Source organism: Plecotus auritus, assembly GCF_963455305.1.
Source record: "Plecotus auritus genome assembly, chromosome: X".
In the NCBI taxonomy this organism is placed as follows: Eukaryota; Metazoa; Chordata; class Mammalia; order Chiroptera; family Vespertilionidae; genus Plecotus; species Plecotus auritus.
The window spans coordinates 85,229,555-85,249,252 of record NC_137784.1 but is presented as its reverse complement, the minus strand read 5'-3'; the positions used below and the strand labels follow the sequence as shown (position 1 = coordinate 85,249,252).

The following is a 19,698-nucleotide window of genomic DNA, read 5'->3' as shown; positions in this document are numbered from 1 at the left end:
TTTGTATCGGGTTTGGAAGTGCCCAGACGAGGCCCAGCTGTGAAGCAAGGCAGGCTGGAGCTGGTGCCAGTTCCTGGGCTTTTTATTGATAGCTTTGGGGCTCCCTGACCCAGCTGTAGCTTGTTTGACTGGTTTTAGGCTGAGAAAGGACAGACCATTCATATGCAAAAGCTGCTGCTCACAGCTTGGGTGGGGTTGTAAATTGGGTGGGGCGGGGGTCTCAAGAAATCACCAGAGCAGAGCAAACAGAAACCGAAATGGCTGCCAGTCAGCCCTGCACCAGGGAGGTCCCAGCATGGGAACAATGACCTCTGCCAGCACCTCTGTCTGGAAGAAAGCCACCCCCAAGTTCCTGCCCTGATGCAAGACAGTCCAGTTTCTCCCCGTATGTGCCTGGGCCCCCCAGAGCCTCACCCTGCACTGGAGCTCGGAAGAAGTGGGAGCTTATAAGTTCAGTTCATGGTGCTGGCCTTTTATGAGGAGCAGCTGGGTCTTCAGCAGCCTATGTGTCACTCAGCCCCAATCTGAACTGGTTTTTACAGTCCGCAGTTCTTACAGCCCATAGGAATTTCTTTCCCCAGCTTTGGGACCCTGGGCTGGTGGTCTGGTGTGGGGCTGGGACTCTTTGCTCCTCCAGGGGCCTCCGCAGAGGCAATCTCCCTCCCGATTAAAAAAGCGGCACACCTGTGTGCCAGACTAGCCCATTCTGAGCCTCTACACCTCCTACCAGTCTCAGTGTGCTTTCTTCTTTATTTCTCTAGTTGTAGTACTTCCACTCAGCCAGCTTTCCCGTGGTTCTGGATGATAGCTGTTCTGTATTTTAGTTTTCATTTTGATGTGGTTGTGGAAGGCAGCAAATACAGGTGTTTACCTATGCCGCCATCTTGGTTCTCCTCTGAATCCAAAATTTATATGGAATAAATAGTCAATCTTAAAAAGAACAAATTTGCCAAAACCGGTTTGGCTCAGTGGATAGAGCGTCAGCCTGCGGACTGAAAGGTCCCAGGTTCGATTCCGGTCAAGGGCATGTAACTTGGTTGCGGGCACATCCCCAGTAGGAGGTGTGCAAGAGGCAGCTGATCGATGTTTCTCTCTCATCGATGTTTCTGACTATCTATCCCTCTTCCTTCCTCTCTGTAAAAAATCAATAAAATATATTTAAAAAAAAAAAAAAGAACAAATTTAAAGGACTTATAGTATAAGATTTAATGAGTTATTATAATGCCAAAAATTAAGAAAGTGTGATATTAGCATAAGAATAGACAAACATAAACAGAACAGATTAGTGAGTCCTTACCTAAACCTATACATATACATTCAGTTGATTTTCAATGAAATCATCAAAGCAAATCAATTAAAAAGGGATTTTTTCAATATATGGTATTGGAAAAAACTGGTTAGGTAGGGAAAAAAAATGGGCCTAAAGATAAACTCTAAAAATATAAAAATATAAAGATTCTAGAAGAAAACATATGATACCTTTGGAACCTTGGAGTTCTAAGATTTCTTATGGAAGACACAAAACACACTGAAAAGGAAGGGGCATTATGGAGCTTGGGGTAATGGAAATGTTCTATATCTTGACCTGCAATTGTTAAAAAATAATTGAGCTATTCACCGCTATGCCATACACCTGAAGATAATAAAATATAATATTGAATGTTAACTGTAATTGAAAAGATTTTTTAAAAAATAAAATAAGTGTTAAAATGCAAAAATAAAATGTTCATAGCAGCATTACCAGTAATAGCAACAAACTGGAAGCAACCCAAATGTCTGTGAACAGGTGAATAGCAAAACAAACTATTATATCCATACAGTGGAATACTACTCAGCAAGAAAATAATGAACTATGGCCCTCCCAGTGGAGCATCCTCCCAATGCACTAAGACTGTGGGTTTTATTCCTGCCCCGCCCTCCCCCCATTTAGGGCACAAGAACCAACCAATGAAAGCATAAATAAGTGGAACAACAAATCAAGCTTTCTCTCTCTCCATCTCTCTCTCTCTCTCTCTCTCCCCTCTCCTTCCTTCCCTCTCTCTGTAAAATCAATCAATTAAATAATTAAATAATTAAAATAATAATAATGATGATGAATTGTGGATATTCACCACAGCCTGGATGAATCTCAAAAGCAGAGAGAAAGAAGCCAGAACAAAGAAAGTGGACATACCATATGACTTCATTTACATATAACTCTTTAAAATAAAACTAAGGTACAGAATGCAGATCAGTGATTACTTGAGGATAGGGGATAGGAGTAGGAAGTGGTATTCCCTTCCTAAATCAGGCATTCCCATTTCTAAATAGCTCAATAGAAAATTATTGACATTAACAGTTCCTGTAAATTAACCCACTGATTCCATGTCTTGCCTCTTGGTGCTATCCAAATAAATCTACCCTTTGCCTAAATTCAAAATTGATTCAACAACTGGCTACTGAGAACCAACTATATGTAGTGTGGTGAATACAAAGATATCAAGACAAAAACCCTGGTTTCATGGATTTTTCAAATTAGTATCTAAAAATTACTAATTTTATTTTATTTTGGGGTGATTACAAGTGGGAAAAGGTGTGGGGGAGGTAGAAAAGGGTAAAGGAGGGTAAATGGTGATGGAAGGAAACTTGACTTGGGGTGGTGAACACACAATACAATATACAGATAATATAGTATTGTACACCTAAAATCTATATAATTTTATTAACCAATGTTGAACCCAATAAATTCAATACAATTAAAAAAAAAACTATAATCTTAGCTCAGTGCCTTTCTTCATTAGTGTGTCCTCTACTGTGATTTATATATTGATATTTTTTCTTATTTGGCAATTAGACTGAAGATGGTAGGAAAGATATGAGTCTAGTATCTCCATTTATTCATCTACTAGGATGAATACAATTACAAAATCATATTATTAGCTCACCAATTTTTAAACTAATGTAGTATACTGGCAAGATGACTAGAATAAGATTCCATCTCTGCCTCTGAAACTAATTAACTGCCTCATTCATCAATCAGGACAATTTCCTATAAAATGAAGTTGTTCTTTATAAAGTAGTGGTTTTCAAAAATTTTGGTCTCAAGACATTTTCATTCTCTTAAAAGTCAGTAAGGACACCAAGAAATTTTGTTTATGTGAACTATATCTATCAATATGTACCATATAAAATAAAACTGAGTAGTAATTTAAATAATTATTTATTCATTCATTTAAAACTGACAATAATGAACTCATTACACGTTAAGATATATCATGTATTTTTATAACTAATAGAGTTTTCAAAACAAAACAAAATGAGAAAAGGAATTGTCTTACTTTTTTGGTAAATCTCTTTAATGTCTGCCTTGATATAACACAGCTAGATCTTTATAACTGCTTTTGCATTCACTCTGTTACAATATATTGTGGATGAAAAATATGAAGAAAATCTGGCTTAATGCAGTTATATAGTCAGAAAACAGTATGTTAATAGTCTAAGATAATTGTGGCTATTCTTTGATACTATACCAAAGCTCTACAAGTGGTAGACTCTTTGTTTGATTGTAATACAGAATATGAAACCTTATTAATTAACTTTATATAATTGACTACTGGTACATTAAAACTCATTGATCTATCTTACCTTTGAATGGATCTTTTACCCATGCGTAATTTTATAACATCATGCATTAGTCATTTGGAAAATACTAGTTCACTGAGATTTGCAGAACTTTTAAATGTTAACACATTTTACTATACAATATAAAAAATCGTACACATTAATATAATTACCAATCTCATTAGAAAAGGCTAAGTTTTGGGAAGCTGTAAAGCTCACAGTGACAGATGTAAGTTTTCTAAAATTTGAATTCTTACTTGAAAATCTCAATTTTTTTGATTGGTAACAAATATTGCCTGTAGTTTTCCTTGAAGTTATAGACTCGCTTTGCTCATTTTCAAGAAAATGCCTGCCAAATACCCAAAATTAAATAACCATAATTTGTCTCAATTTCTCTTTCAAGTAAAAATGTGTTCCATGCAAAAATCAGCTAGTTCAGACCACAACTCAAACAACTGCACACATGCTTTTCCTAGAAACAACAATCTTACATCAACATACAGAATTGATTTTGTATACTTCTTATTTTGCCATATAGGGTGTTAAAAAGAAGTGGTGAAGGGATTAAGAAAAAAAAATCTCATGGCATCAACAACAGCATGGTGGTTACCAGAGAGAAATGGGGTGGGGAGAGGTAAAAGAGGGTAAATCAGGAATAAATGGTGATGGAATGAGACAAGATTTAATAAAATTAATGCTACAATGAGGGTGTTCTTAGGTAAGAATGGCTTTTTATTCCCTGAGAGTATGAAGAATACAACTGCAGGGATATTAAGTGAGTCATAATCTTTTTCTGACAGAGGGCCTTGCTATCAGTTTATAAAAAATACAACATCTGTGAAGTACAATAAGGCAAACTGCAAAAAAAATGAGTTATGCCTATACTAGGATAATTTGATACACTGCACTAGCAGTTTTTTTTCATAATTTTATTTTTTAATATTTTTATTGTTTAAAGTATTACAAATAGTAGTACATATGTCTCCTTTTTCCCCTATTAACCTCTCCCTGGCCTCCCCAACCGCCCTTACACATGCCCTCACCTCCCTCCCAGTGTTTTGTGTCCATTGGGTATGCTTATATGCATGCATACAAGTCCTTCGGTTTTACCCACCACCAGTGCAAATGTCAACACATTGAGAAAGGCAAAATGGCCTTCATATTATTGTTAAAATAGCTATGTTCCTCCTGATAGGATCACAGGAATCCCAGGGGTCCACACACAGCACTTTGAGAACTACTCACCTAAAGGATCCTTAATGTTCTCCAGCTCTAAAATGTCTATAATTATGTAAAACGTCAACATCTTTCAATTTTAAAATTCTACAAAACATTCATTTCCCTATTAAGTAAAACATCTTACATTTAACAAATATATCAATCTCTTACAATCCTTTTATTTAACTGATCATGAGGACAAAGTGATGAGGTCATGAAGCAAGAACTATTTTCTTTCTTCCTAAAAGAACTTTGATTTTATTCCGATTTCCCATTCTCCAACTTTTCCAAGCAGCAATGTGCTTTGTTGGGGGCAGGAGGGAGGTTAGGTAAGTCACTGGTCTAACTCTGCCTTTATGGTCTGATTCCACTTGCCAATATACTGGTTGTTGTAAGCATATACATATAACACAATTCTAGCCAATGAGATATAAGGGATATTTTCAGGGTGGACTCCTGAGAAGTTTTCATAGCTGATAAAAAGGGACACAAATGAACAGTTCATACTCTTCTTGTACCGGACATTGTGGTATTTGCATGTGAACCCTGGAACTGCAGCATCCATCTTGCATAATGGACACTAATCGGAGAAAGTGAGCTGATAGGCAGAGTGTGACAAAGGAGAAAGTGGAAAGAAACTGGGTCATCATTTGGTGGAATTAGTCAACCTTGGATATACTCTACCTCCAAACTTATTGTTATGAAAGCTAAAATTTTTCCTTACTGTAAGACAGTTGAATTTCTATTTTCTACCACTTGCAACAGAAAACAATCTATGTGATATGAAAAGGCACTATTATGCCTATCATTCACACACAGAAATATTTTACCATATCAATTAGATAATGAGATTATGGAAAGAGATGGACCTCTCCTCCTTGAGCAAAGTCCTGTAGGGTTCAAAATATAGAATACACTAAACAATTTTTCACTAGTATCCCACTCTTAACACAATTCCTCCTCCACTATCCAAAGTTCCACTATTTCATTCAATATTTGATTAATGTCATACATACTATAAGACATTTTGGAAGCAAATTAGCCAGTTCTCATAATATGTAGAAAGATTATTATTTTCCTTGATTATAAAATATACAAATGCCAACAGAATTTCTTAAAGTCCTATTTTAGAATTTACTGTCATAAAACCAATTTCATTAACCTGACTAGTACTTACTCATAAATGGTGCTTAAGTCTCTCTACAAGTTAATAAGTAAATCTAATGTTTACAATCAGATTTGGTAAGATAAAAAATAAGTTAAAAATTGAATTCAGCAAAAAGCCTGTTTATTTTATAACATTTGCCTTTGGTTAGCAGAAAGCAAGGGATTTAGGGTTCTCATTTCAATAATGTAGCAGGTACCATCACAGACTACACTTTTAGTTAAAGGCCAGCAGAAGCTGCTAAAGGAACAAAGGACAGTTGGACCTGGACAGATTATAAAAGTAAATAAACTCAAGCACCGATGCATACAATGAAAGTTGGGTTTGTTAAAATGAGAGAAGCCTATGTATTAGAGATTATACTAAAGATACCTGTCCAAAATCCTCAAGAATTTCTGCTATTAAAAATGAATCTTTGTAATGAAGATTTAGTTAAGTGGCTGGGTGGTTCATTTATAATGTTAATTAGAGAGAATATTTCAAAAATTAGTTCTGTCCCATGGTTGCTGTTGTCAGAGTGGATGAAATAATGGAATGATTACATTTTAAAAAGAAAGATCATTAGAGGATAAGACCAGATTGGCTGACCAACTAGCAATCTATTGAACATCAATTCCATAGTCACTGTACTAGATAGAAACAAATTATTGACTGTCTCATAGGTACTCATATACACTACTGATAGGAGTATACTTGGTAAAACCATTCTGGAAAGTAATTTGACAAGAACAGAGCCCTATCATTTAAAAGCTTAAAGTTCAGCTATTCAAATGTCACCTGGAAAAGCCATAATGCATAACAATTTGTGATTTTGCAGAGGACTGAATTTGAATTGCACAAACTGCAATGCTGGCATAAGGCAATAAAGTCATTTAGCTAGCTAGGAAACAGGAAGAGAAGGTAAAGTGGGAGTGGTACAAAAAAATGAATGCAGGCCCTGGCCAGGTAGCACAGTTGTCCCAATATGCCAGGTTGTGGGTTTGATCCCTAGTCAGGGCACATACAACAATCAACCAATGAATCCTATATAATAAAAGCCTAATATGCAAATCGCCCAAATAGCGGAATGACCGGCAGAATGACCGGTCACGATGACATGCACTGAACACCAGGGGGCAGACGCTCAATGCAGGATCTGCCCCTTAGTGGTCAGTGCGCTCCCCCTGTGGGAGTACCACTCAGCCAGAAGCCAGGCTCAAGGCTGGCGAACACAGAGGCAGTGGCAGGAGCCTCTCCTGCCTCAGTGGCAGCACTAAGGAGCAGCCAGCTGAGCAGTGTATATATATATATATATACACACACTGAGTGGCCAGATTATTATGCATTCAGAGATCATAATAATCTGGCCACTCAGTGTATATTGGTCACTGGTTTGATAACTGGTCAGAGCGCGTACCCAGGTTGCAGGCTTGATTCCCAGTAGGGAGTGTGCAAGAGGCAGCCTATTAATGTTTCTCTCTCATTGATGTTTCTCTCTATCCCTTTCCCTTCCTCTCTTACTAAAATCAATAAAAGGAGATGGGAGATAGAATAGTATCATCCCAAAGTGGAAAAAATAAATTAGCAATTAATGAGGGGAAGGTACTGGAGTATCACTAAGGAAGGGATGAAAGGAAGGGAAAGAACTAGGCAAAAACACAGCTATTGTAAGACGGGAAACCATAAAAATCCTACAAGATTCCATAGGCAGCAAGATAGCAGACACATGCCGTAGCAATATCTTTACAGACACAGCTCCTAGGGCAATGGAGACTAAGGAGAAAATAAACAAATGGGACTACATCAAAATAAAAAGCTTCTGCACAGCAAAAGAAACCATCAACAAAACAACAAGAAGGCCCACTGCATGGGAAAACATATTTGCCAATGATATTTCCAATAAGGGCTTGATCTCCAAAACTTACAACTCATACAACTTAACAAAAGGAAGACAAACGATCCAATCAAAAAGTGGGCAAAGGATCTAAATACACACTTTTCGAAAGGGGACATACAGAAGGCCCAGAGTCATATGAAAACATGCTCCAAGTCACTAATCATCCAAGAGATGCAAATCAAAACAACAATGAGATACCATCTCACACCTGTCAGAATGGCTATCATCAACAAATCAACAAACAACAAGTGCTGGTGAGGATGCAAAGAAAAAGGAACCCTCCTGCACTGCTGGTGGGAATGCAGACTGGTGCAGCCACTGTAGAAGACAGTATGGAGTGCCCACAAAAAGTTAAAAATGGAACTGCCATTTGACCCAGTAATCCCACTTCTAGGACTACTAGTGTATCCCAAGAAACCATAAACACCAATCAGAAAGGATATATGCATCCCTGTGTACATAGCGGAACAATTTACAATAGCTAAGATTTGGAAACAGCCTAAGTGCGCAATAGCAGATGAGTGGATTAAAAAACTGTGGTACATCTACACAATGGAATACTATGCCACTAGAAAAAAGAAGGAACTTTTACCATTTGCAACAGCATGGATGGAACTGGAGAGCATTATGCTAAGCAAAATAAGCCACTCAGAGTAAGATAAATATCACATGATCTCACTCATATGTGGGATATAATGATCAACATAATTTGATGAACAAGAATAGATCCAGAGACAAATGGTAGGGCGGGGTGGGGGTTAGAGAGCAACCAAAGGACTTGTATGCATGCATATTAGCATAACCAATGGACACAGACACTGGGGTGGTGGGGGCTTGCCCGGGGTGGGAATGGCTTGGGGAGGGGGGCGGTCAATTAGGGGAAAAGGAGACATATGTAAAACTTTAGACAATAAATATATAAACAAACAAACAAATATAAGCCTTATGGGCAGCTATGTGGTAAGGGCTAAGAAAGGGGTTAGGGAGGGTGGGCAAGAGGAGCTCCCATTTCAGATGTATTCCAAAACTCCTTGGGGAGAGGGAATGTCAGTGGGTTTGGAGTATGTTATACCATTGCTGTAGCTAGGAAGAAGCAAGTGGGGGAGGTATTGATGGAAGGCAGGCACCATCTTATGTCCAAGGGAGAAATGTAGGGAGACACATATGGTACAAAAAATTAAAATTTAGGTCCTTAAGGACTAATGGGAAATTACAGAAAAGTTATTAAAGGATGGTCTGGTGGTGAGCCTATCTTTAGAATAAACTCAAGTGACAAGTCACAGGAAGAGATAATGGAAAGGGAAGTGGGAATTATTGAACTTTTCAACATGGATTTATTTTTCTGTATTATCTGTCATATATAAAATAGAGACTGAGGAAAAACTCATTAACAAGTTCTAGAGCAATCATTTATTAACTGTGTGACCTTCGACAAGTTACTTAACTACTCTCTGGGCCTCGAATTCCTTGTACATAAAAATGGGAATAGTATGATCTACCTAATAGGATATAACATAGTAAATGATAAAAAATTAGCTATCACAACTTACCTGCTGATATAGCCTTTCTAAATGTCAGGGTTTATTGCACATACCAAAGACTTTAAAAATACTGATGGCCTCTAACCCACTAATTCCCCAATGATGGAGGAAGTACTAATAAGATAATATAAAATAGGGAATAAAAAAGTGTTCATGGCAGTATTTCTTAAAATGGCTTTCAAAACTTGAAATTTAAAAATATATTATTGTACAAAAGTGAACAGGTAAATTGTGGTATGTATAATTTATATGCAATCATTTAAATATTTTAAAACTAATAATTTTAATAACATGAAAAATTATTCATAAGTGAAAAACATTAATATATAAAACTGTATGTAGACTACTCCTAATTTTTTATCTTAACCAATTTATTTTTTATTTTAATTTTTAACTAAGAAGGTAAATTTTAATGTATTTTACATGAATTAAAAGAGTGTTCAGATTAGATAAAAAGCTACACAGCTGTGTGCCTCTTTGCTGATCTTAAAAAGCTGATTCTGAAATTTGTATGAAAAGAAACTAGAATAGACAAAACAATTTTGTGAAATTTTTAAAAGGTTGGGAAACTCATAGTACCTGATTTTATCACTTAATATAAAATGACAGTTATCAAGACAGGATGGTATTGGTGAAAAGATAGAGTATAGATCAATACAACATAAGAGAGTTCAGAAATAGACTCACACAAATACAATCAATGCATTTGTTATAAAGTTGCAAAGGTAATGTCACCAATTTACTTTTTAAAGAAGAAATTAGATATATAAGAAGGAAAATCAGCAAACCAGTAATAGAGGTATTTCTGTGCTGTTGATAGAATTGTAGACAGATAATTTTCTTTGTAATGTTCTATATATTCAAAGTTTCCAAAACTGATCATGTATTACTTTTGTTATCAGACCAAATCAACATGTAAATTGATTGAATGAATGAACAAATATACAGGTCTTGTCTTCGCAGATACTATAATTAATAGAGAGAACAGATAAATTATCATGAAATAAAATGCTTTTAGAACAAAATGCATTTAGATACTAGAGAAAAAGAGGCTAAATATCACACATGTTCAAAAAAGGATAAAATCAGCAATTGATATAATAGTAAAAAAACTTTAATAGAAGGGCTATTTATTTTTTCTCACTAGCATGAAGGCAGGGACCCTGTCTATCTTATTTAGTTTTATTCATTGTGTCTAACACAAAATGATTTTGTGGACAGTACATGTCCATGAATAACATAAATACAATTCTTAAGTACTTATGTGTTGCTGAATAAATACCTTCTGAATGAATGTAAACATTATACCAAAATTTAGCAAATATTTGCATCCATAGTATTCTAATAAAAAGCCAAAATATGTATGTAGTGCTTAAGAGATTGTAGGAAAGCTCATCTAGGCTACAACGGAGGGAGTATACTGTAAAATGTAATGAAAAATAAGGTTACATGAAGGGAAAGATAATGATTGTCCTTGAAAATCAGACAGATAATTTGAGTTAATACAATAACAGATGGTGAGTAAATAAATAGTTGTAATGGCAATAATGAAATCTAAAATTTATTGAGCATTTACTATGTGCCAAGTACCATTCTAAGTGCTTTACATAACTTCTCTCATTTTATCCTCAAAAGAATCTGTCAGGAACATACAACTGGCCCTCTTTTGCCAATGAGGAAATTACTAGTAAGGCTAAGAGGATACTACTTGGCTGAAGGTCATACATCTTCAAACTGCAGGTCTAATTCCAAAGGCCAAGCTCTTAAAGACTCTATGAGACCTCCACAAAATATGTCTGAGGATACCAGAAAGCAGTGAGATCCCATGATATCAAAGATGTATGTTTATTCCATGATCTTGTATGGAATCAGAGGTATCAGTACAAATTCATGTTTTTAACACATACACAAATATATATCAAATATATATGTATGTACATGTGTGTGTGTATATATATATATATATATATATATATATATACACATATGTAGGTATACATGTATATATATACACATATAGAGAGAGATGTTTAAAAAATAGATGTGTGTATGTGTCTATGTGTATATACATGTATTTCCTAGTTTTGTCTGCTGAAAAGGCCTAGAAGTAATGACACCCCAGCAGCAATGAGCATTCCAAGCATCGAGATCTTGATCTCTATATACAATTACCCAATTTAAAAAACTATAGCTCCTTGGAGACAGGAGTCAACTGAAAAGGGCTCCTATTGGCCAAATCTGGGGTAACATCAGAAAAAAAAGTAAAAATAGCATAAGTCATTATAACACTTAGAATAAAACAAGTATCATAAATTCATACTGCTATAAATAAACAACTGAATAAATAGCAGAGAAGTTAAAGTTATTTGTTACATTTAAAATTAAATTTAAAATGCAAAAAAATGTTACAAACTGAAAATTAACATTTGGCAAATATCACAGTAAGAATCAATTAGGCCAGAATACTCAATAGATGCTAAAATTAGTGGGCAAAATTTTGATGAGAGGGATATTTACATTGTCTCACAATATTACACCATATACTCACAAGATTTGCTCACGTTATAATTACAAAGGGAAAAAATAGTGTCTTTACAGTGGATAAACCTGGCAGACACAACTTTAACCAAGTTATCATAGTTAACTCAGGTAAAGAGTCTAATGTGTTGCATATACAGACATCAAAAGCCAAATAAAAACACATTAGAAATTATGTAAACACTCTTGCATAGTCACAGAATAGATACATATATAAACATATGCACAAAACTACATATAGATAGTTGAGTGAATAGAGTTGGATATGATGGGTAGATAAATTTGTAAAAACAACAAAAATGAACTGGGCATCTTAAACAAATATACCCTGTTTCATCACAATAAAAATACACCTGAAAAGTAGTTCAGTATACTTAAATTTATTATGAAAAACAAATAATTAAAAAGTGATAAGGCAAATCATTCTTCAAAATAATCATCTGTGACAAATTAAATTTGTTTTATAAATCTGACCTTTTATATATGTGATTTTATACAATCATATAACCTGCAATAAGCAATTGCTCTAGTTTGCTTTTAAATGATCTCTGTCTATATGCACATGCATATAGAGATCAAACTCTGATCATTTTATTCTAAGCCCAAATCTATTTACATTATACCATGCCACTTCTCCTATTATCAGCAGGAAGAGATGTAATCCCCATTTTATCATTTCCATTTCACCTCCAGTGTCTCTCCCTTCCTCACTTAAAAAAAAAAATTGGCAGAGATCCAAATACTCTGAACAGCAAATAAATCTCTATAGAGTACATACAAAGGAGGCAGTATAGGACAGTTGTTAGGGTAAAGAAATTGGAATCAAACTGCCTTGATTCAAATTCCCAGCTCTACAACTTATTGCCTAAGTGATTTTCAGAAAATTAACCTCTATGATCTGTAGCTTCTTGATCTGTAAAGTGGGGACATCAATGGTATATATCTCATAGGTCTTTTGTGAAAATTAAAGATGGTCATGTATATCAGCATATTAGCACAGTGCCTGGCACATAGTAAAAACTCACAAATGTAAGTTATGATAACAATACTGACAAATTATTTCTATTGAGCAGTATACTTCATAGAGGAAAAACTGTTCCGTGGCCCTGAACCACACTACAACCTTTAATGAGTTGTTGCCTCTGATCACAAGGGAGATACCACATACATAAAGAAGGAGTGCATATCCTACTGACAGTGAGTCAATACAGGTATAATACATTATCTCCATCACTAGAAATTACTTTTCCAACCTAAAGCTGCCTTTTTCACTTACTGCTAACCTTTCAGAATAAAGGTTCTTACTTTATTCCACCTAATATATACTCTACCTAAAAAAATGTTCCACATATTTGTGACATCCCCATTTGGCATGACTTCAAAGATGAAGAAATCACTTAACTGAAAAACTAAAGCAATTTAAGTAGCACTGCTCTTCCTGTTATAAAAATCCCAATACTAGACTACTTCAATCAACAACCAGCCCCACTACCATCCAGTTTACTCTGGATAAGGTCACCAATATCCCCGTCACTAGTATGGAGAGCAGATACTGTTCATATCTTTGAGATGATTAAAACATTCATCTAACTGTGATATTGATGCATGAAGCAGAAAAATCAAACCCCTGGTTTTATTAAAGGCACAATACCCTAATGATAGAGAAATGTAATATAAAATGTTCTTTAAAAACTATATAGAAGGATCCTGGCCAGTGTTGCTCAGTGGTTGAGTGTTGACCTATGAACCAGGTCACATTTAGATTCCTGATAAGAGCATATGCCTGGGTTGCAGGCTCAATCCCTAGTAGGGCATGTGCAGGAGGCAGCTGATCAATGATTCTCTCTCATCATTGGTGTTTCTATCTCTCTCCCTTCCTCTCTGAAATGCATAAAAATATATTTTTAAAAAATTATACTGGAGGAAAAAAGGGAAAAAAAAAACCCTTCCATGGTGTCTTCTGTAATTTCTTCATGAACACTTAATCTTTTTTTTTAATTTTTTTAAATATATTTTATTGATATGTTACAGAGAGGAAGGGAGAGGGATAGAGAGCTAGAAACATCGATGAGAGAGAAACATCGATAAGCTGCCTCCTGCACACCTCCCACTGGGGATGTGCCTGCAACCAAGGTACATGCCCTTGACCGGAATCGAACCCGGGACCCTTGAGTCCGCAGGCCGACGCTCTATCCACTGAGCCAAACCGGTTTCGGCATGAACACTTAATCTTAAAAAGTTCCAAGAAAATAGGCTTGCTGCCAAGTGTTGTCAACCATAAAAAGAAATCACATTTTAATACAATTGGATTTAATATAAATTGATGTATAGTATTTCTGTACATACATGTATGATTGGTATCTGCTGCACATTTATTAATAGCAATGTCAAAAGAAAAAAATTGAAATATTTAATGAAATATCTATAAAATCTTTGCCCCAGGCCAAATGCCATAAGCAGTAAGCACCTACCTAGAAGATGTTTTTAGAAATAACTATTTTCAACAACATAATTGTACTTTTATCCAAGAGTCTGTAGCACTATTAAGTGACTAAACCTTTCTCCATTAAAATGCTCTAAATCAACAAAGCAATTTTAACTCATCTATCTACTTTGATGGAGAATAAATTATGGCAAATATATATAATTTAAAATACTTATACACATAGCTTTTTAACAGATGTGCTATCATAATTATATGATGTACTTGGAATAACATGAAAGATAGCCTTCCTATCTACACAGTTTCTGGAAGATAGGAGGGCAATGTTATCCGTGTCATACTGAGTGCATAGAGAAGCTAGATAGCTAACTTAAAAGTGGACCCAGATAAACTATAACATATAAAGAATTGATAGTCACTCGACCATGTGAAGGCCTAAGCCATGATCTCATACTGAAGTGTTTTTAAAACCACTTATTATGATCACTCAAATATAACTTTTAAATAATTTGATGCATACTTAATTCTTTTTTTCTTCAACCTTTTATTCCTAAAGCATCCACTTTCCCCACCAGGCAATTGTTTTTATTAGTTTCTTGAATATTCTTACAGAGATATTTTACTTTCTAAACTCTTTAGAGGTTAAGTGAAACTAAGGATGATGGGCTTTAGGCTGAAGAACATTTTCTCTGCCAAAGCCATTCATTCCTTACATCTGCCTCTCATACCCAGAAGGATGGTGGGTGGGACTAGCCAGATACCCTTTTAGGAGATTTATAGAGGTTTTAAATTCTACATTCCTAAAACAGAGTGGAACTTTTTGCTCTGTCATTTCACACGTGCATTCTCCTCCGCTCTCTTTTAATCAGAACACTCATTCTCCTTTGGAAAAAATATAACTTTTCCTTTAAATAGGTGATGGGCAACTTCTCAATTTGTTCAGGTGCCTTAGTAAGTTAAAAAAAAAAAAAGTAAACAACAAACAAAACCCCAGAACTTAAAAAAAAACAAACAAAAAACTCAGAAGACTGGAAGCCTGAGGCCATCCTCTTTACTTCATTCTTCCTGGTATGTTACCTGAGCATTTGCAAAAAGGATGCCAAAAGGGGAACACAGTCTCTACAGAGGCTCTACTGACCAAAGGTTAGGGTAGGTTCAAGTTGCTTAAGGAAAGGGGAAAGGGGAAAAACTTCATGGGCGCCCTTAACATTTTGATGGAAGCTCGAAATTAGAAAAGCCAAAATATCAAACTATAGACAAAGTTTAGAGTGCGTGGGTTGGGTACAACTAGTGAAAAGGTTAGCCAGCAGGCAGGCTGGGAAACACCCCAGGGCTGACGGTGGGGAGGAAAAGTTTTAAATACCTACCAGAGCCTAGTGATCTATTAGCCTTAGTTCTCTGCCCCAGGCTCTGCTCTAGTCCCCAGAGCAGCTAGCTGCAGGAAAGCCAGCAGCCCTATTTTTAAACACTTACACATCTCCGTTGAATTCAGAAAGCTTGAGTTACCAGCGTTAAATTTAAATAATGTTTCTTCTTAAACAAGTGAAGACAAATTTGAATTCTCTAGCCATGGCTAAAGATAAAAGAAGGGAAGGGAACAAAAAGTGATTTCAGCATGAGAGTGAGGTGATGAGGTAGGGTGGGGGGGTTGGGGGGGAGAAGGAAGGACTTACCGCAGCCTCTGCAGGCTGCCCCCACAGACTCAGGGCCAGTAAGAACAAGCAGACTGCCAGGCTGACTCCATGAAGTTTCATTCTTCTCCGGCTCCAGCAGCTCCTCAGCACTTACACGAAATCCCTGGCTGGCTCTGGCCAATTGACATAATCTTGAGGGTTTATTGGGTGAGAGCTAGAGCCTGAGAGGGAGAGCTAGGGTGCCCCAATTGTGCAGGTCGGCTTAGGTGAGGAGAAAGCAGCTTTTATAGAGTGGAGGGGGGAAAAAAGAAGAAGCTATTCTTCCCTCCCCCCTCCCCTTCCCAAAGCCGGTCTCTTGGGAGTACTTTTCCCTGCTGTCCAGACTTGCAAACTTTTTCCTCACACAAATCCCACAGATCTACTTTCCTGCCTGTCTTCCCCCGCACCGCCCCCTCCCCATCAGCTCTGGGGAATTTGAGGATCACTCCGCCACAGCTTTAGACTGCAGCAGCAACCTGCGAGGGAGTGACGCTCAGTTATTTGGGGGAGGGAAACTCCCTGACCAGATGACTGATCACTGTGAGTGTAACCGAGAAGCTTTTCTATTTGTTCACTTGCACTTTCCGTGGATACTACTCTTCCCTGCCCAGTTCAACTCTCATTGGTGTGAGCACCCAAGCCAATTAGAAGTAGACCTGAGTTGGGACTATTTTTTTAGCGGATGCATCTCATGGAGAACGGATCTTTTTACGGTTAATGATTAGAAAAAGTTTGGTCGCTGCTCCTTGAGCTGCTGGTGTTCTTTCTCTTCCACCCTTTCGCAGGGAAGAGTTTCTACATACAAGAGAATATGTGAAAATATTATAAATATATTTGTATAAGTAAATATATGCTTATAATCAAAGAATTAAGAAAATGAACATATCGATATTTATGTGAAGACTTTATTGGGAGCTATATACATGAGATTTGGGAGCATTCAGTAAATAATAATTATATGGTTGAATGTTATTGAAATACAGTCATATATTTTTACTTAGCTACAATGAATGCCATAATATTTACCTCTTATATTGAATTAGCCTGAAAGTTTTTCACTCTCATTATAGTTGTGTTTCAGAGGGACTTAGGACAGAGAATTAGTAGCTGTCAGGCAATTTTCCTTAAAAGTAACACAAACACCTAACTAGAAATATTTATATTGAGTTGATGGCAGTTGTATAGACGTCTCCCAAAAAGACCTGGGCATTATTATTTTTTTAATTTTGGTACATAGATTTTTTTTTAAGTACCAACATGTCCAGAAAATACTTGGATGTGGACTCCTTGGAGGGTCTTATGGGATTTATTGAAGAATTCTTCAGAACATTTCTGTTATCTCAGATCCTAGAATTTATAACTTTAGAGTCTTTCAAGGCTTTAGAGCTATTTCATGGGGTCCCACTCACCCTTATGTTCTACTCAGTTTAGGGTAGATTTACAACTCCAGGAACTATCAGCAGCAGCACCACCACCACCCCTACTTCCCAGGGGCTTAGTATAAAATCGGTTGGAATGAGTGTTATATGCATTTGGGCAAGCCTGAAAGGGCATGTTGGGGCCCACTTGTCTACATAAAAGTCCTGTGCCTTAATCTATATGTGTGTTACATTGTAACAGTTAACAGTGGCTCATGGAAGTGTGTGATGCATAATTGCTTATATCTTAGAGTATAGGTCTCTATGAGCCGTGCATGAAGCTGTGGAGATGCGTGGGAATGTTGTGATAGAGGTTCCCCAAAATGAGAAAGACTACCGGCTGCCCAAGGTAAGGTGGATGATTGACAGCAGAAAACCCCGCCCCCTTCCCTTCCATTCCTTCCTCTCTTGGTGCTGGGAACTATCTTTTGAGTGCTGCAAGTTGTAGCGGGCACTGCTGAGCGTGTTTCCCTTTAGGGCACTTCTTATCTAGGAGCTGAATTTAGTTTCTACCGAAGTGAGCTACTTCCCTCCCCTACCCTGTCCTTCTGAATAAGGAAGCAGCCTCCAAGCATCAGCGGAGCCCAGATGAGCCTGGGCTTCGGAGCCACTTAGCAGTCTCCTGGGACCCTGCTCTGGAGGATCCGAAAGCATGCGCCGTGGGTGAGCTGTTGCTGCCCTGACCTCCCTTCCTCTTTCCTACTTTGGACTATTTTGCCAAACTGAGACTATACATACTTGTAGTTCTGTCATTGCAGAGAAAGTGGAGTCAAGCAGCAAAAGATGGGGGGGGGGTCTGTGGACAGACGCAGGACTCTGGAGCCTTAGAAAGCCCATGTTACTCACCCTCCCTCCTGTTTCAGGTTGTGGCTACTCCTGATTACGTTTTGCCTGAGCGAGAAACTTGCCAGAGCGGTGAGTCTCTTCTCCTGACCTTTCCCTCCTCCTTTGACCCCCACCCCATCCCACCTCTGGTGTTTGTGTTAGGGGGATTATAGAGGGTTCCCCCACAAAACGTAGGGTCACATCACTCTCATTTCTATTCCTCATTCTTAGAGAGGAATAGCAGAGTGTCAGCCTAATGCCTTTGGGAATCAGACATATTTCTGTCCCAAAACTTTGTAATGGTTTGGGAAAATAGAAGTAGAAGACACAAGAGACACAGGAACCTTTACTGGACGACTTGAGATGACTGACATCTGATGCCTTTCTCTGCATCAGTATCTAAGGCAGAATAAATGTAATTTTCCCTGGTCTACAAGAACATGAATTTGGCACACAAATTTGAGAGTTGAAGGGAGCACAAGGAGTGGGACTTGAAAGTGCCGCAAATGTTATTGGAGGTGAGCTTAAGTGTTAGTGAGTCCTTTGGCAATACACAGTGACAACATCTGGATTCGTCTACCTGAACTGAACTGATAACACTAGGTAATGTTCAATTTCTGCCTGATGTTTTATTTTATTGGTTTTCTGTGTGTTTTATTTTATGCATAAAATTAAAGTGGTTTAGAATAGAAAACAGTTTAAAGTTAGCATTTAATAGGCTGTTTAGATATCTTACATAAAATCAACTAGTGATTTCAGGCAAAGGAATTTCTGTAGACATTTGATCAAGAAAAGTTTAATGGACCCCAGAAATTAGAGAGACCTCTAATGGAATTACTAGGATAATTTATCAAAGGTAGAGAGCTCTGAATAATCAGAGATGCTGCAGTTTTCCAGTCTCACTAGCTACTTATGCTGACAGAAATAAAGTTAACTATTGAGTTCAAATATGAAGTTGTTCCACTATTGACTACTATTTCACTGTTCTATTTAAAAAACACCTCTTAATAATAGCCAGCCATACACTATATAGATAACAAATGAATAAAATATTTACCTTGTGGGTTTTGACAATTTTAACTGATTGGCTCTATTTAAATATTTTAAAATCCTATTTATAAAGCAACACAATTCAACCCATTAAAATTACATAATGCCTTTGTGGAAAAAAATTGATTACATTGTTCTGGCATATGTCTTCAAGAAAATATCAGAATGATGTGAAATAGTTTCCCTTATGAAAAGAGGATGATGCCAGGAATCTCGAATTTTAACGTTTTGTGGCCTCTTAACTCAGAATGTCAGCTCTTATGTAAGTAAATTCTAGACTTTGTAAACAGATGTATTGATCTCAGGTTCTGCACACTTCTCCATCTGATTCCTCCAGTATACAAGTTTAGT

The 19,698-nt window shown here is 36.8% G+C and overlaps 2 protein-coding genes across 3 annotated transcripts in view; one reads left to right on the top strand and one right to left on the bottom strand.

Moving 5' to 3' along the window:
- Window positions 1–16,476, bottom strand: part of COL4A5 (collagen type IV alpha 5 chain) — a 365,159-nt gene extending 348,683 nt beyond the window's left edge. For both annotated transcript variants that reach the window (XM_080651978.1, XM_080651979.1), the window contains exon 1: window positions 16,055–16,476. In XM_080651978.1, coding sequence (XP_080508104.1) covers window positions 16,055–16,135 — 81 coding nt within the window. In that variant the 5' untranslated portion in view covers window positions 16,136–16,476. The remainder of the gene's footprint in view (window positions 1–16,054) is intronic.
- Window positions 16,477–18,124: 1,648 nt separating this feature from the next.
- COL4A6 (collagen type IV alpha 6 chain) overlaps window positions 18,125–19,698 on the top strand; it is a gene marked incomplete at its 5' end in the record, with an annotated part of 504,285 nt that continues 502,711 nt past the window's right edge. The window contains 2 exons of the mRNA XM_080653123.1: window positions 18,125–18,135; window positions 18,336–18,387. Coding sequence (XP_080509249.1) covers window positions 18,125–18,135; window positions 18,336–18,387 — 63 coding nt within the window. The remainder of the gene's footprint in view (window positions 18,136–18,335; window positions 18,388–19,698) is intronic.